The following is a 20,231-nucleotide window of genomic DNA, read 5'->3' as shown; positions in this document are numbered from 1 at the left end:
ATAACGCCCGGCTGGGGACACGGAGCCACCCGGGCAGCACGTGCCAGTGCCTGCCTGGGGGACGGGGTGAGAGAGCAGAGACACATCCCTGCTTCCAGCTGGGATCACTCTGCTGCCTGAGCTGTCCTTCTGGGAGCTGGGTGCTGCTCCGGGCATCTCCACGGGTGTTGGAGCAGAGCAAGGGAAGTGTGGGAGAGGGATATTTTTAGATGCTCTTTGTGCTCAGAGAGCAAAAGCAGGCTGTGGTTTAACGGCCATTAGCTAATTTGGAAAGCTGGAGCAGGGCTGAGGATTCAGGGACATGATTGACCCGATGGGATGGAATAGCTTCGCAGACGTGAGGATGATTTTTGGGCTGAGCATCGAAGCGAAGATCCCAAGAGGAGCCTGCATCTGGGCACTCCAGCCTGTTTAGCTGCCACATGGACAGGCAGCAGGGCCAGCGTGGCTGATCCCCCAAAAGGACACGGTCACGTTGTTTGTGGGGTGACATTTGCTCCAATGGCTGCGGAAGAGGTGCGGGAAAAGAGCGGACAAGAGGTAACGTGGAATTTCGCTGGGACTGGAGCCAGCTGAGGGACAGAGTGACAGGTGACAGCACTGTCCCTCCAGCCTCTCCTCGGCCACTCTGTCCCTCCCTCCCAAGCCTCCAAAGCTTAAAATCTCAGTGTTTCCTGGCAATGCCTGGAAAGGGATTTGGATTTGCCTGAAAAGGGATTTGAATGCCTGGAAAGGATTGGAGGTCCTCCAAGGACCTCCAGGATTCAGGGAAGCCCCAAAGGGGGTCCTGGGAAGGAAGGGCAGGGGACGGTTTGGGTTGGAAGGGATCTTAAACCTCATCGCATTCCAACCCCTTGTCATGGGCAGGGACACCTTCCACTAGACCAAACCCCATCCAACCTGGCCTTGGACACTTCCAGGCATGGCTAAGGCCATCTCCAAGGTCAGGAAGTGCTGACACTTTGGCCCTGGTCAATGCAGAATAAAACATCCCAAGAATTTCAGCTGAGCTTTTGAGGAAAAAAGGCAACTCCAACTTACCACTGTATGGGAGCTCGTCACTAATTGGTTCATCCACGAGCAAGGACGTTTCGTAAGTCCTGAAAACATAGGAAAAGAGGAGCTCAGGAAGTGGGAAATGCAGGGACAAATCCCCCAGAAGTGCCCAAGCAGTGCCCCTCACCAGGCAGAGGGGACTCACCAGCACCGTGCCACGTTCCGGACCGTGTAACCTCCTCCTCCTCCTCCAGCTGGTGGTGCTGGATGAGGTGGGCAGGCAGAAAGAAGGCAGCTGCCTATCCCAGAGCTCCAGCCAGATTGTCCTGTGTCTCAGGTCCCACTGCCTCGGCTGGTGGGGTCACACAGGATGGGAGAGGAGCTGGGATGGGGTCAGGAGGGACAGAGGATGCAGAGCCCACCCAGACTGTGGATGTGCCACGAACAGGCAGCCCACAGCCACAGCTGCACCCCCCGGCTTGGTGTGGGGCTTTACCCCATGTGGGTTCTGTCCCCACACGGCCAGGATGAACAGCCTGCTGAGAAGGGGAGCTCCGTTGTGTGGATTCATGCCTCAAATGCTGGCTGCTTTTAGAGCAGAGAGGTGCCAGGGTGTTGTTTCTGGGTCACCTGTGAGGTGCTGTGTGGGACCATTAAAATGATAACAGGGTCCTGAAGTGGGACAAGGACTGAGGCCCTGGAGGGACACTGAAGCTGAGGTGGTAGAAGCAGCATGGAGACTGGGAGCAGGTGATCCCTGGTTGGGAGAATTAGGAAGAGAAACACTCAGCTGGGGTAATCCAGCTGCAGAACCAGGAGGGAGCAGCTTGACAGCCACAGAACCCCCTCCTCATCCTGGCTCACCCCACGAAGGCCAGGATTTGTCCTCAGCAGGGCTGGGCTGCTGTGCCACGCTGTGTCCCCCAGCTTGTGGAAATGCCTTGACACCAGAAGCTGTGGGAAAATGGGAATGTCCTTGAATGGGGAGTCCTGATCAGCCTGGCATGGCTGGGGTCAGGAAAGGGGGTGGAGAGCTGGAAGGGGGTAGGGAGCTGAAAGGGGGTAGGGAGCTGGAAGTGGGGAGGGTGGTGGAAGGGGGTAGGGTGCAGCAATACTCTGGGTGGGCGGGAACACCCAGGAGGAGAGCGATTTATTGTGCAGGACAACGTGTGTGGGCATGAAGAGAAGGGAATACGCTCGCCATGACTGCGTCCCCTCAGGGCCCTGCAGGAACCCAGACCTGCCAGTTCCCCCTCTGCACAGAAACCAGGGCAAGGAGCAAACTGCCTTTGAGCTTTACTTTGTGAGCTCTTCCTCAGCAGAGACTTGCATGATGTAGCAGCTTGTTGGTCCAGGGTTTGGAGAGCTCTCCTATCCTGTGGCTCAGCAATCCATGGCAGGAGGAGAAGTCTTCTTCTTGCACAGAAGTTCCATTCCTGTCTCCCTGTCAGGACAGCGGGCAGATGGGTGTCACCTGTGATGTGGTGACCTCCTGAAGTCACGCTGATGGAGGAGGCTCCTGAGAGCCGACTTGATCACCTGTGCAGAGGGACAGAAGCCCTCAGCGAGGCAGAGCTGAGAGCCTGGAGGAGTCACAGGCTGTGTCACAGCAAGGCAGACTGTGGTGGGATAATTCCCATGGAGGAATGTGTGTGCATGGATCCGAGCTCGGTTCAGTGGAGATGGGCTGGGATGGGTTTCAAGGGTTGCATTCCTCAGGGTCTGGGGGGAGAACTGGCAGGTGGCAGAAGGATGGAGAGGAGCAGGTCTAATTTCCAGTAGCAAAGGAGTGGTGGGTGAAGCCTCCCAGAGCGAGGATAATGTGGTGGAGATGGAGAAGGAGGTCACGGGACCACCACAGCGTGAGATTTCAAATGGCTCTTTTTTAGGAAGAAGGGAGACACAGGAGTCTCCCGTGGCTCTTTTTGCACCCTTTCCTCGGTGCTGGGATCCCCGTGTGGGGGGCTGCACCCCTTTCCCCCCTACACGCGGCTGTGTGATCAGTCCTGCTCTCACTGAGCCCCCTTCTCTCTCCCATCGCCAGGGCTCAGTGCCCTAAAATTTAAGGAAAGGAAGGTGCCAGGGGAGCTCGGGGCTGGCACGCGTGCGGGTGAGGTTATTCACCCCGGGGCGGGCGGCAGCCTGGCAGCTTCCCTGAGCAGCGCTCCTGTGAGTCCTGCTGCAGCCTCCGGCATCTCCCCGAGCTCCTCTCCGCACCTTCCTCCGCCGAAACAGCTCCGGGGAGATTTTTTTCTGCGATCGGGACAGTCGGGTGCTCTTGTGGCAGAGAGCGGCAGAGAGCGGCAGGCAGAAGCAGCTGGCTCCTTCCCGGGGAAGGCAGGCAGGGAGCGGGGGCTCGGGGGCCCGAGGATGCTCGCCGCGGTCCCCAGCCGCGGGGATGCGGGGTTGCTAGGAGGCAGGTGAAGGTGAAGGTGAAGAGGAGAGCGCTGCGGAGGACCGCAGGCCCAGGTACCGCCGCAGCGGGGCCGAGGGACAGGCTGGGGGGACCTTCTCCGTGGGGAAGCGGAGCCGGCGAGTGGCAATGCGGGCTCCGAGCCCTTGGGAAGGGCGCCGGGAGCGCCCGGGGGAGCCGGGGCGGAGGGAGCCGGCTCGGTTCTGCGGGAGGACGATGCGGGAGCAGCCGGCGGCTCGGCCCTCCGCCAGCCCGGCTGCCGCGGCTCCCTGCCTGCCGCTGCCGGTACCGGCGCCGGTGCCGGTGGAGGGCCTCGGCCGTGAGTACCGAGGGCTGTGAGTACCGAGCGGCGCGCCGCGGGAGGATGCTCAGCCATCCTCCGGCAAGGGCGAGCCGGGGGATGCCGCCTGCCGCAGAGCCCCGGGCAGGCCGGGGCACCGGTGCCCTTGGGAAGCTGCCTGCAAGGGACGGGGGAGCGCCGCAGCTCGGGGCCGGCGGGCCTGCGGGGACGCCGCCGCCGCCGCCGCCCTTGGGATGCCTCTTGCCGGGGCCGTGCGGGGCAGCAGTGTCCTTGGGAGACCGCGAGGAGCCACCTCCGGCCGCTCCTGTCCTCCGTGCGGCCCCGCACCGCGCCGGACCTTGCGGGGCGAGGGCTGAGCCCCGGGCAGCCGCCCCCAGCTGGGAGCTGCCCCTTGCCCCCAGGAGGAAGGGGAGGATGGGCACAGGGTGGGGGTGAGCGCCGCGGCTCTGACCTGCCTTCCCCATTCTCCTAGATCCGCATGTCAGACCATCACCACCCCAGCGATGGGGAGTCAGACCCCCAGCACGGCATTACTGTGGTCTTCCTCCTTGTCCTTGTCTTCTTCATCATGGGGCTGGTGGGGTTCCTGATCTGCCATGTCCTGAAGAAAAAGGGTTACCGGTGCCGGACCTTCCGGGACGAGCTTGACCCAGATGACAAAGACGGGGTGGAGGAGCTCCAGGATGGTGAGTGCTGGGGCGGTGGGGGCTCGCTGGGGGCTCAGCCTTGTGCCTGGTGTGGGCTGGTGCTCCTCATACACCCTTCTGGGATGTGGGATGGGGCTGGGAGGGTTACCTGTCATGTGTGGCTGCGCTGGGAGAAAGGGCTGGGGTGGTGAGAGCAGCACGGTGTTCCCTGGGGATCCGGAGTGTGAGGGCCAGGGATTCCTCTGATCCACGAGGTGACAGGGAGGTGGGAACCAGTGCCTGGCCCTTCCCAAAGGAGCATTATCACCAAAAGGTAATTCTGATGAACATCCAGGACTTACTGAATCCCCAGCATCTCAGTCATAACCCCTGTTCCCTCAAGGAAAACAGCTCCCAGCGGGAGCACAAGTGCCTCTGCCCCTCTGGCATTAGGAGGTCTGGCAGGGACCCAGCTGGTGTTTGTTATTGGTCATGTCTTCTTCTAGTCCCTGCTGTGTTCATGCAGACCAGAGGAGCAGGGCTGTTGCTAGAAGGGGAAGGGACCTGTAGGGAATTTTTTCCATGGCTTCAGGCCACTGCAAGTCGCTCTGGGGTGGTTGGATTGGGAAGTCACTGCCGCATCGAGCGTGGGTGCCTGGCCCGAGCGAGCTCTGTCATTCGGTGGTTTCCTGAGTATCTGCTGAAGTGGGGAACACACATTCCTCTGGCTGCTTCCCAGGCTGAGAACAGCCACACGGTGCCACATAACTCCTCCAGCTCCCGCGTGCCGTCGGCAGTGCTGGGGAGGATCAGCACCTCCTGCTGTCGCGACCGGTGCTCGGGAGGGAAACGTGGCTCCTCAGGCTCGTCCACGGCTGCAGCCAGAGCTTCCAGGGGTCCATGGATGTGCTCCTCTGGCTTTAATATCTTGGCTGTATATGACATGGAGACAGTCTCTGAAACTTCCAGGATGGGCTTTGTCCTCTGGAGACACCACAGCCCAGGGAAACATCTCCATGGGCTTCCAAGATCATGCTACCAGCCCTTGAGCCTTTGAGGCAGCTGCCTGCCAGACCACAGCTCCAACCTGCTTACAGGAACATCTCACACTACTGACCAGGTTGGACGTCTGTCCATCCATCCATCCGTCCGTCCATCCATCCATCCGTCCGTCCATCCATCCATGCTTCCTGCCTCCAACAGTGGCTGGAAGCAGGTTGAGTTGAAAGCTGTGGGTGAACTCCACAACAAAGCAGGCACCAGCCAAGGCTCCTCAGAGCAGTCTTTCAAGCTTTTAATAGTGTGCAGCTCTGGGGCTCTCTCTGTCACTCTTTGTTCCCCATTTCTGTGTTTAGTGGGTCCCAGTGGGTTTATTTTCTGTGGACGTGTTCTGTTTACCCTTGGAGCCTTGAGCACTTGCAGCATCCTGCAGCCAGAGGCTCCAGGGCTCGGCAAGGACCCTCCTCTTTTGACTTTTTGGAACCTGCTTCCCTCTCATTTCTCCAGATGCTCCTCTGTTCTGAAGGAGCAACACAACCCCCTCTGCCTGCACACGCAGCTGCTGGCTCAGCCGTTTCTTTTCCAGGATGAGGGATCTGGTGTTCCCCAGTGGCTTCCCAGTGTGACAGGGGACTCGAGGCTTCTCCAACAACTCTGCTGATGCAGCTACTCCTGGGAAGGGATGAGTGAGCAGAGCCCCAGAATCCCAGCCCTCAGTGCCACGTTGTCTCTTTTCAGATGAGGCCGAGAAGAACGACGACACCGTGGAGAAAATCGTGAAGATCATCATCCAAAATGAAGGTAAGAACTTCCATGGGCCGGCCCGGAGCCATGCTGACCACTTTGGCTGATGCATTCCTGTTTTTCCCTCTCTCTTCAGCAAATGTGGAGGCCCTCAAGGAGATGTTGGGGGAAAATGAAGATATGCCAGTGCCAGTGCCCAGGTGAGGGAAGCTCATAGCAGCTTGTGACTGCTCCACAGTGAGGGACAAGCAGCCCCTTTATAGCTGCTATAAAGCACTTTCCCAACGGGGAGTCCTGCTCTCCTGAGGGTTTTGAGGAGTGCTTCACCCTGTGTCAAGTGGAACAGCTCTTCCTCATTCCTGTCCCCAGCACACATCCCCCAAGAGCTGCTGCTCCCAGGGCTTGCTGCAGTGGGGTGCACCAGGGTCGGGACATCTCATGACAACCTGTCATCTTCTGTTGCAGCCTTTGTCCCCACAGTAGCAGCCAGGATGGGGGCCCACCACACCACCACACGGTGCACCTGGGCTCCACGCAGGCACCCTGCATCCACTGCAGCAGGAGGAAGAGGCATCCGCTGCAGCGCCAGGGGCGGTCCAAGGAGGGCAAAAGCAGGATGTATCCCGGAGAGACCACCGTCTTCTCAGTGGGCAGGTACCCAAACGAGCTTTGCCAGACATTTCCCTGCTGGAATGAGCACCACGGGCTCTCCTCAGTCCTCCTGTTCCTTCCCCCTTCCCCACGTGCCCAAGGTTCCCTCTTGCTGTTCTGCATTGAGATGCCCCAGCAGCAGCTCTGCAGCTGGAGCTCCTGAGCACCCAGGTGGTTCCTGCACCTGGAAATGCCTGTGGTATGTGGCATGCTGTGATGCACCGGTGGCTTCCCTCCTTCTCCGGGAAGGTGACTCAAGCTGGGTTTTCCTGCTGAGTCAGTGCTGGGCACAGCCCCAGCTCCATGTCCTTTCAGAGCCCGCTGTCCCAGCTCGGTGCAAGCAGGGCCCTTGCTGCCCAGCTGGGGGCTTCAGGGACCTCACTGGGGGGAACAGAGGGGACAGCATGTCCAAGCTGCAAGCCACCACCTGCTCACAGTGAAAGAGTGGCTGTGCTGCTCCAGGTTGCTGCCTCCAATGATGTCTGTAATTAGATGACATGGCAGCGATGCAAGAATAGGGGAGTGTTCCTGATACTTCCCACAAATGCTTTCCAGTCCCCACCTGGTTTCACCTCAAGGGACTTCCTGAGCTTCCTGTGGTCTCTGTGTAGTCACTAACCTGTAGAACAGTCTGTAGGCTTGCCCAAGCTGCCCCATTCCCCAGCAGAAAGGGTTAGGAAAGTCTTCCTGGGCTTGGCTCCCTCCGGCTGTGGTGACTGGGGCAGGGTGACAAGAAACTGCTGGTCCCTGGATGGCCACTGTGGTGAGACACAAAGCTCTGTCATGCTCAGATTGTGCACAAGGTTCTCATTCAGGGCCTGGGCCTTGAGGAAAATTCATGCTGTGGTCCAGAGAGACAGTCCTTTCATGGGAATGCTGAGCCATAGTGGGCATGGAATCGTGGAATGGTTTGGATTCAAAGTGACCTCAAAGATCATCTTATTCTACTCCCTGCCATGGACAGGGACACCTTCCACTGTCCCAGGCTGCTCCAAACCCCAGTGTCCAACCTGGTCTGGGACACTGCCAGGGATCCAGGGGCAGCCACAGCTGCTCTGGGCACCCTGTGCCAGGGCCTGCCCACCCTCAAAAGGAACAATTCCTTCCCAATATCCCATCCATCCCTGCCCTCTGGCAGTGGGAAGCCATTCCCTGTGTCCTATCATGTGGATTTTTCCACCACCACAGGCAGGAGCCTCAGCTGGGAGGTGAGCTGGGACTTTCTGGGCAGCTGGAGAAGCAGGGAGACCTCCTGGACCTTCCCAGGCCAAACTGCAGCTTGGATCACATCTTGTGGACACTGCCAGCTCCCAGCTCCCTCCGTGCCCGTTGTCCTTGGAGGTGGTGCTCAGCAGGCCAGGGCTCTGCGCAGTTGTGTACTCACCGCTAAATCATTCCCTGGCTGGTGCCCAGCTCCATCCACTCCTCCATGTCCTCTGTCTGTGCTCTTCCCAGCCTCCTCTCAGCACTTGGAGTGCTGGAGAAGATGCTCTCCTTTCCCAAAGGCACCTTCCCTCAATTCCTGTTTTTTTTTTTTTTTTTTTTTTTTTCTCTTTAACCCTGTTAATATCCCACTCCACACCAGCCTTCTCCACAGGCTTTATTTGCAATCCTGAATCTCTTTGGTACAAGGTCCAACTGCTAAGGGACCTATGTGCCCATGAGGTATGATTCCACCTCCAAATTCTGCTTCTTATTTCCAAGCTGGCCCTTTTTCTCTTTCAGATCCTGCATGACTTTTCCAGGATTGCCCTTCCTGTGTCTCATTTATGGCAAACATCTTGAAGTACTTTGACCCAGCACTGACCCTACAAAACAGGGCTTCTTTAACCCACTCCTAGAGTTAAAGACAGCCTCAGGTCTTGTTGTTCTGTATTTTTGGTGTTGTTCTTGCCTTGGATGCAGTGGTTGAGAGTCCAGCCCTCTCCTACATGGAATGAGCCCTAGTAGGCACAGGCTCATCCCTGAGGAGTGGAAAGGATGGGAGGTGTGGAGGTCCACCAAGATCATCCAGGGCTGGAGCATGGGGCATCTGAGGAGGCATTTTTGGCCTGGAGAATTAGAAAGGGATGATCTAATTGTCCTCTAATGCTTCCCAAAGGGTGGGTGGAGTTTAAATGAAGATGGAACAAGACTCTCCTCAGAGATCTGCACTGGGAAGGGCAAGAGGCAATGGCCATGAGTTACAACAAGAGAAATCCAGAAAAGATGCAAGGAAAAGCTGTCCTGCCATGAGGATGGTGCAGCCCTCGACAGGGCCCTCAAGAGTGGAGGAATCTCCATCCCTGAAGATTTCCAAAACCTGACTGAACAAGGCGCTGGGCAAAGTGCTTGAGAGTGGGAGGGGGCCCAGACATGAGCAGGGGTCTGGACCAGAGACCTCCTGAGGGCTTTTTGCAGCTAAATTGTTCTAAACTTGTGTGGCAATCAGGGCTATATATGGTATAGGATGAGTTACCACTTAGCTCAGCGCTTGCCCTCTGCCAGTAGCAGTCAGTGGCAGAGCTTGTCCATAAATCATCTGTGTCTGACCCTCTGTCCTCAGCCCCATCAGCCTGAGTGTGTCACATCCCACTGAATCCCAGGCCTCAGGGATGCTGATGAGGCAGCCAGCCAGGACTCCTCTGCTTTCCCTCACCAGACAGAGGTTGGCTATGTCACCTCCTGTGCCCTCTCTGGTCCAAACCCTTCCTGCTCTCTGAATCCACTCCCAACTCTTCCAGGCTGACATTGCTCATTGGCATTACCAAGAAGTGATCCTGTCACCTGTGTCTCCTTCCTGTCCCTCTTCAGGGCCAGAACATTCTTTGGTCTCCCCAAATGGCAGTGCTGGTGTCTTATCTCCAAATATCTGGATAGACCTGAAAGGTCACCTTTGCTGCTGCTTGGCCTGACCTGAGCTGTCCTGTGGGAACCCTCTCTGGAGCTGGAGCATTTCTCTTCTCCACCCTTCCAATCCCGAGCAGCTTTCTGGCCCTGCTGAGGGGTTGGTTCTGCCACAGGCTTGGCTCCAGCCTGGAAGTGGTCTCCTTCATCTCTGCCAACTCTCCTGGCATCTGTTCTTATCTTTTGGATCCCTCTGCTTTTTCCTTTGGGACAGCAGTGCTGCCATGTGCTTGACCTTTGTGTCTTGCTCTTCTTTCCACACTAGCAGTACTTGAACTTTCTGAAATTGTGCTTTGCCCTGACACTGACTCGCAGCTGAACCTCAGCAGAGCCAGGTCCGTTGGCCTTTCCGTGTGTGATCCAAGCGCAGTGAGAGCGGCTGTGGCTGAGCCATGGGCTGCACGAGGTCTCACTGGTGGCATTGGAATGCTCTGGCTGGTGGGCAGCAGCTCCCTGTGAAGGAGAATTCCTGTCTGCTGGTCCAGCAGCATGGTGGCAGTGCTGGTGAGGAGGAGTCATGATGTGTCACAATCGGCACAATCACAGTTCAGACTTTCAGGCTTTGCTGACACCTTACCCTTCCCAGACTGAGGCAATTGGGAGAGGAGAAAGCTCCAAGGAGACTTTAGAGCCCCTTCCAGTGCCTAGAGGGGTTCCAAGAGAGCTGGAGAAGGACTTGGGACAAGGGCACAGAGTGACAGGACAAGGGGGAATGGCTCCCTGCTGCCAGTGGGCAGGGTTAGAAGGGATATTGGGAAGAAATTGGTGAGGAGGCCTTAGCACAGGCTGCCCAGAGAAGCTGTGGCTGCCCCTGGATCCCTGGAAGTGTCCAATGCCAAGTTGGATGGGGCTTGGAGCAACCAGGTTGAAGGGAAGTTGTCCCTGCCCATGGCAGGGGGATGGGACTGGCTGATCTTTTAGGACCTCCTTCCAACTCAAGCCATTCCATGAGTCTATGATCCCTAACCCCTCTCCTCTCCCCACGTGCAATGTCACACCACCTCTGATTATGGACCCACCTTTTGAGGGTGTCAGACCCATTTCTGCAGCTTTTCTCCTGCCCACCCAGGAGCTCTGAGCTGTTACCTGCTCACGGTGGAACCTTGGTGAACACTCAGGTACCATCCGCCCCTCCAGGGGAGGGTGCAAAATGTACTCTGGCAGATTTTAGCCAAACAACTCCTCCAGCCTTTGATCCCTGTATCCAAATCACTGCCAAAACCCTGTCCATGCCCTCACTGAGGGCATGCTCTCATCCAGGCTGTCTCAGAGCATTTCCATCTTGCTGCTGGGAGGACAAGCTCTGCCCCAGCCAAGATCTGGATTGCGCTTCCCATCCTTCTCTTTCTGTTTGTTTTGCTCAAAATGAAGGGGAAAATCAGTTTGGGGACATGGCTTGTGTAGGTGTGAATAGGTCAGAAAGGCTGGAGATCACGGCAAAGAGAGGAAAGCCGGGGCTGGAGGTACAGGCGAGCTGGGAATCCAGCGGTGGGACAGCATGGAAAAAGCTGCTCTGTCCTGCCCCCATTCCAGGTTCCGTGTCACACACATCGGGAAGAAGCCGCCCGTGCAGGAGCAGCAGGACGGTGCCCTGCCCGCCGGCAGCCGGCAGCCGAGCACGGAGGAGCTGGAGCGCAGCAGCGAGATGCTCCAGCGGGAACGGGCTCTCAACGGGACTGTCCCCACGGGTGGCCTGCAGAACGGAGCCATCCAGACGGGCACCCAGAGTGGCAGAAGCACGGAGCAAAGCCTGTCGGCCAGCCCAGCCGCGAACACACCAGCCAGCTCCGGCAGCCGTGACAGCCGGCGGGCGGGCGCGGGGCCCGGCACGGCGGGGTCCGGCCCGGTGGGGCCGGGCACGGCGGGGTCCGGCCCGGTGGGGCCCGGCAAGGCTGGGTCCGGCCCAGTGGGGTCCCTGCAGGATGCTGGCTCTGCTCCCGGGAGCTCGAGCCGCCAGCGAAGGCTCATGAGCATGCCGGCGCTGGGAGCGTCGAGTCCCAACATCCCAGGAGAGCTGGCCAGGGAAGGAGCCGGCATCTGCCTGGAGGAGCTCGGACTGGCGTCGGCAGATGAAGTGTCTGATATTCACGGGAGCCTGAGTCTGCAGGAACAGGCCGATGAGTTGGGGAGAGACGACAGCAGCAGGAAACAGCCCGGAGGGGAGGATGGGAAGCAGCAGGTACTGTTCCTCCTCTTCCTGGTCCCCATGTGGTCCCCTGGGCTGGAGGGGGATTGCTTTTTCCCACCCATTTTCCAATGTCTGAGGCAGTGGAGTGACTGTGACACGTCCCTGCTGCAGGGGGAGTGGGAGGTGCTGCAGACCTGCTGCTGGTTCCCCTTGGCAAGGGACTTTGTGGTTGAGCTCTTTGGGGACATCCACGGGGATTTTGACCTGGGAGAGCTTCACTGCTGCACGTGGTGTCCCCAAAACTGTAGCCTCAATGGGGTCCAATGTGGCCAGTAACAGGGGCAGGCAGACTTCTCCAGGAGCCTTTCTTACCTCGAAGGTCAGGAAATGGCAAAGCCAAGTGGTCATTTCTTGCCTGTTTTCCCCTGCACCTGAAGAGCTGTGCTCAGAGAGGAGGAAAGCCCACCCTGCCTGGAGCTCTCAGTACCCTGGTACCTCCCAATATCCCACCCAACCACCTTCTTGGAGGGGTTAGAAAGCTCCAGGGGATTTTCCCCCTGGAATCGCCTCTGTGCTGTAACCAGTGAGCAAATGAGGCTGGTGGTGGTGGTTCGGACACCCAGAATTTCACTCACAGGCTTATGCACTCATTTGTGGTTCTGCAGCTGGGAAAAGGTGATTTGCATGGAAGGGGGCTGGGAAACACCCCTGTGTAGTGTCAGAAGCTCCAAGAGCTGAGCCTTGACTTTCCTCACAAAACCAGCACCGGAGCACATGTGGCAAAGCCCTTGGAAGAAAAAGGAAGCCAAATGCCTGGGTAAAATTCCTGGCATGCTTCAAAGCCATGGAGATCCCCTGGGGCTGGTTCTGCACGGGCTGGGCACAGCCCATACACATGCCAGCAGTCCTTGGCAGGGAGTGGGATGGGGCAGGACTGGGTCAAGCACAGGAGAGGCCTGGGAAAGGTGCCTGGCTGGATGCTGGATAAGGACAAAGCAGGATCCCACTGTTTCCCTCTTTGCTTTCTGGTGACCAGGTTGGAAGGTTGGAGCTGTTTCATGGAGAAGGGCAGCCCATGGCAGGTTAGAGCTGATGGGCTGCAGCCCTTCCCCAGAGACCTGGGGAGGTGATGACCGGTCCTCCTGTGGCCCACTAAGCCTTGGGAATCCCTCTGATCCCTGGGGAAGCAGTTAGGTGCAGGGCAAGCCCAGGCACATGGTGATGTCTGCCCCCTCTGCAGTGCCAGGCTCTTGCCCTGGCTGCTGCCCATGGTGCTGGGGTGCTCCAGGACATGGGGTCCCAGGAGAACGGTGACAGGACCTCCCAGGGATGTTTGTCCCCAAGCCCTGGTGCCACTTGGACCCTCCCCCATGCCCTCAGTCGCAGTCAGAGCCAGCATGAGGATGCTTGGCTGCTGCTCCTCAAGTCCTGCAGGTGGTGGGGAGGGGCAGAGATGCTGCCTGGGCTGTAGTCGCTCCTGGAGACTCAGGGGAGTTCTGCCCCTCGGGTCAGTGCTGTGGCCAAGCGAGAGCCCCAGCCCAGCTCCCCGCTCTATGGGGGCGCTGACACCCCTTCTCCATCCCACAGGAGCCCAGCGCTGCGGAGCAGGACCGTGTGTGACGTGAGTGCTTGTCCCCTGCCCCTGGGACAATGTCTGGGGGGGTGGGAGGGCACTGTCAGTGTCCCTGCCCTGGTGGGTCTCAGCTTGGTGCTGGAGATGGAGAGAGGGTGACCTCTTTCTCCAGGGGGTCGGGACGTGCCCGGCCACAGGCAGCGACTCCGGGAAGTCCCACTTGCGGGTGGTGGGGAGGTGCCACGGCTGTGGGGACAAGCCCTAGCCTGCCTCTCTCCCCCCAGCTCCTCTCCGCTCCCGGCTGGAGCGTGCACGGGAGGCGCGCAGCCCCTGGACCCCTCGGGGCCGGGGGCTCTGCCGTGGGGCAGCCGCGGGGCAGCCGTGCCCGGCCCCGGGTGGGCAGCTACGCGCTTGGCATGGCCGGAGCGACGCGCCGGCGTCACCGACAACCGCGCTCGGCGCCAGCCTTCATCCCATTGGCAATAGGTACCCGAGTCCCACCCACCGCACCCTCCCTGGAGACCCCTCCGAGGGACCCTAGGGCCTGGCAGGGGCAGGACCGCACCCAGAGCCCGCTGCCCCCGCGGCCCCCAGCTCCGGGGGAAGGATCAGAGGGGACCGCGGCGAGGGGCAGGGATGGAGGCAGCGGCTTGAGCCCCCCCCGGGTCGGTGGGGAGCACCCTCCACCCACCCGACACGTTCAGCACAGAGCACAGCCCCCCCCGGGCACCCCTGCCACGCAGAGCGGGCACAGGCACAAATCCTGCACCGGCAGGTTCCTGGGAGATGCTGGCGGAGAGAGGAGCTCCCAGCCCCATCCCGGCACGGGAGGGGCCGGAGCCTGGCCCCGGGGGCAGGATGGCCCCAGGCCAGCGGGCAGCCCCGGGGCCCGTGCGAGCTTCGGTGTGTAACGCCCTGTACATAGACGAGCTACAACCATTAAAGCTGCTGAACCCCTCGCCAGGGCCAGCGGGATTTATTGATTTTTTGGGAACAGGCCCCCCCATGCCCGCTCCTGCCTGTGAGGAGGTGCTGTGGGGGCTGGCAGGGTCCAGAGATGAGCCCCCCAGGAACCAGGGCTGGGAGTGCATGGGCAATGCCAGGCAGGAAGGGCAGAGGCAAGAGGGGGGTGAGATGGAGCCTGGCTGTGGCACTGGGCACCCCAGAAAAGGGGTTCTGGGTGCTGTACTGGGATGCAGGACCACTCTGCAAGCAGCACTGGGCAGGATGCAGCCCCTGGAGACCAGCTCGGGGCATGGGGCAGCACCAGCCCTGCTGCTGGGACAGCAGCCTGTGGTGGTTTGCTTGGGCAAAGCTTTTTTGGGGATGGGGGGCTGGGGGGACCCACAGGGTCAGCTTTTCTGGGGATGGGGGGCTGGGGGGACCCACAGGGTCAGCTGAAGTGAAGCTCGGGGTCAGGCTCGGGGGCTCGGCCGGGCGGCGGGGGCGGCGCACGGAGCTGCAGAGAGGGAGAGGAAAGGGAAAGGGAGAGGGAGAGAAGTGGTGCCAACATGCTGAGGCCACTCATCCCCCCTCAGACCCCCCAAAACACACGGATGGCTCCATTACAGAAAGGCTGGGGCAGGTTTTGGGGTCACAGCATCCCTGTGAAGGGACTTACCGGCCGCAGGCGTGTGGCTGCCAGGTCTGGAGAACTCTGCCCGCTGCCCGTGCCCTCCTGCCGGCAACCTGCAGGCAAGCCCAGCAGCTCAGCCTGGCTTTCCAGGCTCCCCCAGCCCCTTCCCAGTTTCCCCAGTTACCCCAGCACTCACCTCCCAGGGCTGTCTCAGGAGCAGAGCTGGGGACCAGGCTGGCCCCAGGTGCAAGGCCAGGAGGGGAGAAGGGTGGAGGGGATGGTGATGGCAGCTCCTGGGAAGACACAGCCAAGAAGGATGGGCATGGTGGGAAGGGGGTCTTCACCCCAGCACTCGTGGAAGTGCCAGGGTGACACAACAACCCTCCTGCCACCAACCTGCCCGGCTGCCTCCCGGGCCCCAGTGAGCTCCTCCACCACCAAGGAGGGGAAGACGCCGATGCGGCCATCGAAGTCGCCAGTCCAGAAGCCATCGTCCACCTCGCCAGGTGCGCGGGGCAGCACCCGGATGATGGCCCCCTCGGGGAAACTCAGCTCCTCGGGGCTCTGCCCCTCGTAGTCGTACAGGGCTCGCACCAGCCAGGCTGTGGGGAGGGCGGGGAGAGGGCTCAGCACCCTCTGGATCCTCCCCCCTCCCTGGGGTGGGGATGATGCTCAGCACCCACCTCCAGGCTCCAGCACCAGTTCTGCAGCCATGATGCTGGAGAGCTGGCGGTGCAAGGCAGAGGGGCCTGGGGGGCCAAGCCCAGCCCCCGAGTCACACCCCAGGGACAGCAGGTACTTTTCAGGGACATAGCCAACCTGCCCTGCCTTGTTCCGAGCCTGAGGAAGCAGAAACCATGTGAACATCCCAGGCTCCAGAGTGGGGCCAACCTGGGGACCTCCAAAAGGTGTCCCCCAGTATAGAGGTGGGCTCAGCCTGCTCCCACCTTCACCCACTCCTCTGCATCCCCATCCTCAATGATCTCCAGCTCCTCGCCCTGGCTGATGGACAGCTCATCTGCCTGGCAGCCCTGCAGGAGATGGGGACAAAGTGGCAGAGAGGCTGAGGTGCCATCCCTGGGCAGGCAGGGTGAGGGCCGGGCCGGCAGGGCTATACCTGGTAGCCAAAGATCACCCGGCAGGTGTAGGGGTAGGTGCGAGCAGCAGGCCCAGGCTCATCGTCCTCGTCCGGCTCATCACTGTCCTCATAGTCATCGAACTCGGCCGGGTCCAGCCCCGTGGGGGTCTCCTCGCCTGTCCCCACCATGGCCCCAGCCAGCCAGGCATCCACATCCAGCCCTGCTGCCCGCAGCAGTGCCAGCCGTGCCTCGGCCTTCACTCGGCTCACCTGGGGACACCGCTCATTGTCACAGTGCCCAGGATATCGCTGGTGGTGTCCCAACCCCATCATCTCCATCCCCACGCGTGATGGCATCCCCACCAGCCCCAAGTGCAGCATCCCAGCCACCACCCCTCCCTGTCCCTACATCCCTCACCCTGGGGGTGACAGACCTCGATGTCACCCCAAGCTCCCTGCCTGGGAGTCCCACCTCTGCCTTGCGGATGTTTTCCCTCACTTCCTCCATCTGCCGCTCCATGGCCGCCGCTTCCGCCTCCAGCCCCTGGTGCCGCCTGGCCTCCAGCCGCTGCAGCACCTGGGCAGGCACCCACAGCTCAGAGGGTGGTGGCAGCTGGTGAGGGGCTGCAAAAGCCCCTCCCTGAGCTCCCCGGTGCTCTGTGGGGCAGGACAACACCCACCTCCTCGCTGTGTGCCCTATTCTTGCGCTCCCGGGCCACCCGCGTGGCCCAGCGCCGTGCCTCCTTCTCCAGGCTGGCCCCGTCGTCTGCTGGTGGCAGCAGGCACACCTGGGCAAGGACAGGGGGGTGACAAGGGGGTGGCTATGCAGACCCCAGCTTGCTGTAACGACCCCCTCCACTTACCTCCTCCATCCCGGCGAGCTGGAAGCGCTGCTCGGGCGCCAGGGAGAAGGTGGGGTGGTCCTGCAGGAAGAGGAGCAGGTCCTGCTCCCGACACACCTGCAGCAGGGGAGTGGTGTGGGGCCGGGGGCTCACCTGTGCCTCGTGTCCCACTCAGCTCAGGGGACAGTGCCGTTACCAGTGCCGATGCCTCCACAATGCCCTGGAACCAGTCCCGGGTGGCCCGGCAGGTCTCCACCTCTGTCCGGCTGGCAGCCAAGAAGTGCTCCCGGAGCCGCTCGTAGAGGTCCCCGTCCAGTGCCTGGGGGAAAGCAGATGGGAACCCCCCCAACACTGCCACATCCCCCCACTGGAGCATCCCTGAGCCCCCAGGGCAGCTAGCCCTGACCCTGTGCCAGTGGGACCCTCCCTGCCAGCAGTGGGGAGATGCTCCTTGTGGTACCCCAGGGAAGGGGCACGGGGGGTCTGGGCATCTCCTACCTGCATGGCTGCGGGCAGCTCCACACGCTGGTAGTGCTCCAGGTGGGCAGAGGCAGACACCAGGGCGAAGCTGTACTCGTTCTGCACCCCTGCCAGCTGCCTCGAGTGCTCGGCCAGTCGCGCTGAGAACTGTGGGGACGTGGGCAGTGAGGCTTGGCGATGGTGCCCCGTGTCCCCCTGTATCCACCCACGTGGGTACCCTGCCAACCCCCGCGCCACCGACCTTGGCACTGAGCTTTTGCAGGCTGGCCTTGGTGTGAAATATCCGCCGGTCGCTCCTGCGGAGGCTGGGGAGGGTGGGAGGGGGGTGTGAGACCACCCCGCAGCCACGGCAGCCCCCCGGCCCCGTGTCCCCCACTCACCGTGCCTCCACATCGGCCGCCTTGTCCTTGGCCACCTCGCTGCTGCGCTGGAGGTGGCTGAACTGCTTCTTCGCCTTGTCCAGCTCCTTCACCGTCTCCAGCAGCTCCACCTGCGCCTTCTGCAGCCGCTCGATGCCCTGCGGGGAGCGTCAGCTGGGGGGGGACAGCTGTCCCCACCTCCCGGGCACAGGGGACATGTCGTTGCCCCAGTACCTTCTTGAGTGTCCTCTCCTTGGAGAGGCGGGCGCTGCGGGCAGCCTCGGCGGCCAGGGCGCGGTAGCTCTCGGAGGCGGTGACACGGACCTGCCCGGCGTGTGCTGTCCCCTCGATGACGCCTTTCCAGACAGCGGCCACGCTCCTGTGGGCACAGGGTTAACACAGGGCTGGGTACTCCCTGCCCTGTGACAGCTTTTGGGGATGCCCAGCAGGACCGCCAGCATCCCCAGTCCCAGCAGGGCCCTGGAATTGGGGACATCCCACCCACAGCTGTCCTGGTGACACCCAAATCCTGGATGGCATTAAACATCTCCAAGTTAGGAGGGCCATGGGCAGGCATAGCCAGCCCCAGCTGCTTGTCCCCAGCCCTGTCCCTGTCCCCAGCCCACCTGGAGTCGCCAGCCTCGCCACGGCCCCGCTGCCAGTCTCTCTTCACGAACTGGCTCGCCAGCCTCTGCAGCGCCTGCAGACAGACCCGGCATACCGGCACTGCCCGACCCTGCCGAGCACCCCAGCACCCACCACCCCCCTCAGAGCCCAAAACTGGGCTCCCCCACCCCGGCTGCCCACCCCATGGACCTGGGGACACACACGTGTCCCCCCCAGAGCACAGACACATCCCCGTGGCTCGGTGTCAGCAGGAATTCCTTCGTGCTCCCCACGACAAAACCTTTTTGGGGGCAGCCACCACAATGAAAGGACCCCCCCCCCTCCCCCCTGCTGTGACTTTTGGGACAGAGCACCTGCAAGGGGACATCAGTGAGGGACACTGGCTACAGAGACAGAGTAGAGGAGCCTCAGCAAAGCCAAGCACAGCAAGACCCCAACCCTGGGGGGAAGGATGGTCATCCCCCAGCCTGGGGGGTGTGAGGGAGAGGAGTGACATGGTGACCAGCTGCAGGAAGGGGGGACACAATTCTGCTGCAATATGTCCCCAAGGGACGCTGCAGGGACATCTCACATCAAAACCAAACTGACATTTCAGAGCAGTGCCCTGCGATGACCCAGCAGACAGCAGAGCCCAGCCGTTTCCTCCCCCCACAAGGTTTTCCCTTCAGGCTCCCAAAACACCCAAGGTTTGGGCCATGCTGTGCTCAGCAGAGCCTCCAGCGGGTGCTGAACATGGTCAGGGTCCTCCCGGCAGGATGAGCCATCTGCCACCACCCTCCTGGGCCAGCACGGAGCAGCCACGCTCGGGTCATTTCCGAGGCTGCCCTCTGCCTGCGTGGGGCCGTGCCCAGTTCCTGCCCCAGGCAGGCAGGATGGGGCCTGGGCCCCCCAGGATGATCCCGAATCCCCTGGCACCTCCTTACCTGCCCGTACTCCCTGTCAATGGTGGCCCTCTGCTTGCTGTAGGACCTGGGGGGAGAGGGGACACAGAGGGGACACACAGAGAGGGGCAGGGATGGGCCATCCCTCCCATCGCCTGCTGCCACCATGCCCCTGCCATCAGCCCCTTACCATCTCCCCCGCCACCACCCTGTCCCCATCAGGCCACCCCAGCGGGTGATGGAGCCCATGACCTCGAGGTGACAGGCTCAAGGTGAGCCGTGCCCGGTCCCTGGCCCACCCGTGCCTGGTCTCAGCTTGGGGACACGCACACACACGTGGGACGAGCTGCTTCATCTCAGCCTGGGGACACACACACACACACGGCATGAGCTGCCCGGTCTCAGCTCGACGCGAGTGTCACCTGTGCGGGCCCTACCTGATGTCCTCCAGCAGCTCGGCGTCCCGCTGCTGTTTGCTCTGCAGGCCCGACAGCTGCTCCAGGAGATGGACCCGCAGCTCCTGGGTGAGCTTCACCTGCGGGAATGTCCCGCTCAGCCCCGCGGCCCCGGCGGGCAGGGGGGCGGGGATGCGCGGTCCGTCCTGCCCGGGTACCGGTGCCCACCGGCCCCCACTCCTGAGGGCCACCCGAACGCGGCCTCGCTTCCTCAGCCCCGGGAGGCTGCGCCGGCGGCGAGTCTCGGTCACGGCTGCAGGAACGGCAGCGAGGGAGGACGCGGCCCCGGTGACCCGCCCCGTGGCCCGGCCCGGCTCGGCCCGGCCCGGCGCTCACCTTGCGCGGCGGCGGCTGCATGGCTGCGCTGCCCCGGTCCCGGTGCCGATCCCAATCCCGGTGCCGGTCCCCGATCACCGCCGCCCCGATCCGCGTGTGCGGAGCCCGGAACTGCCGGGCCGGCCTCGCCCCGCCCCAGACCCCGCCCCCAGAGACAACGCCCCTCACAGACCCCGCCCATCGCAGACCCCGCCCATCACCAATCACTCCCATTACAGACCCCGCCCCTCACAGACCCCGCCCATCACCAATCACTCCCATTACAGACCCCGCCCCTCAC

General features: G+C 61.5%; 2 protein-coding genes across 5 annotated transcripts; one reads left to right on the top strand and one right to left on the bottom strand.

Annotated features, from left to right (window-relative positions):
- Window positions 1-55: 55 nt before the first annotated feature.
- On the top strand, window positions 56-14,276 carry RELL2 (RELT like 2). 4 transcript variants are annotated; one of them, XM_068205514.1, is made up of 9 exons: window positions 56-540; window positions 4,183-4,396; window positions 6,074-6,136; window positions 6,216-6,279; window positions 6,545-6,733; window positions 11,150-11,492; window positions 11,538-11,795; window positions 13,332-13,365; window positions 13,602-14,276. In XM_068205514.1, exons 1-8 carry the CDS (start codon window positions 502-504, stop codon window positions 13,362-13,364), a joined length of 1,203 nt encoding a protein of 400 aa, XP_068061615.1. In that variant the 5' UTR covers window positions 56-501; the 3' UTR covers window position 13,365; window positions 13,602-14,276. The 4 variants fall into 4 exon arrangements, with proteins under 4 accessions (XP_068061615.1, XP_068061612.1, XP_068061613.1 ...); XM_068205511.1 differs by having other exon boundaries at window positions 57-540; window positions 11,150-11,795; XM_068205512.1 differs by lacking the exon at window positions 56-540 and adding an exon at window positions 2,989-3,465 and having other exon boundaries at window positions 11,150-11,795.
- On the bottom strand, window positions 14,257-20,081 carry FCHSD1 (FCH and double SH3 domains 1). The gene is made up of 19 exons (XM_068205500.1): window positions 19,952-20,081; window positions 19,598-19,695; window positions 19,203-19,248; window positions 18,279-18,352; window positions 17,887-18,031; window positions 17,674-17,810; window positions 17,535-17,598; window positions 17,312-17,440; window positions 17,010-17,132; window positions 16,835-16,930; window positions 16,652-16,759; window positions 16,444-16,548; window positions 16,011-16,241; window positions 15,841-15,924; window positions 15,577-15,733; window positions 15,290-15,495; window positions 15,090-15,186; window positions 14,939-15,006; window positions 14,257-14,776 (listed from the first exon to the last, which is right to left on the bottom strand). Exons 1-19 carry the CDS (start codon window positions 19,970-19,972, stop codon window positions 14,711-14,713), a joined length of 2,055 nt encoding a protein of 684 aa, XP_068061601.1. The 5' UTR covers window positions 19,973-20,081; the 3' UTR covers window positions 14,257-14,710.
- Window positions 20,082-20,231: the final 150 nt, after the last annotated feature.

The sequence above is a fragment of the Anomalospiza imberbis genome, chromosome 15 (genome assembly GCF_031753505.1).
Source record: "Anomalospiza imberbis isolate Cuckoo-Finch-1a 21T00152 chromosome 15, ASM3175350v1, whole genome shotgun sequence".
Taxonomy (NCBI): Eukaryota; Metazoa; Chordata; class Aves; order Passeriformes; family Viduidae; genus Anomalospiza; species Anomalospiza imberbis.
Note: the sequence above shows the minus strand (reverse complement) of the source record. Positions and strands in the feature narration are given on the sequence as shown.

Excerpts from the sequence above, each read along its gene's own strand:
- RELL2 (XM_068205511.1), top strand. The coding sequence starts at position 502 with ATGGCTGCGGAAGAGGTGCGGGAAAAGAGCGGACAAGAG. Across the intron at positions 6,280-6,544 it reads ATGCCAGTGCCAGTGCCCAG|CCTTTGTCCCCACAGTAGCA; the intron begins GTGAGGGAAGCT and ends CTTCTGTTGCAG. Across the intron at positions 11,796-13,331 it reads GGGAGGATGGGAAGCAGCAG|GAGCCCAGCGCTGCGGAGCA; the intron begins GTACTGTTCCTC and ends TCCATCCCACAG.
- FCHSD1 (XM_068205500.1), bottom strand. The coding sequence starts at position 19,972 with ATGCAGCCGCCGCCGCGCAAG. Across the intron at positions 17,133-17,311 it reads AGCTGCCCGCAGCCATGCAG|GCACTGGACGGGGACCTCTA; the intron begins GTAGGAGATGCC and ends GCTTTCCCCCAG. Across the intron at positions 16,242-16,443 it reads AAAACATCCGCAAGGCAGAG|GTGAGCCGAGTGAAGGCCGA; the intron begins GTGGGACTCCCA and ends CGGTGTCCCCAG.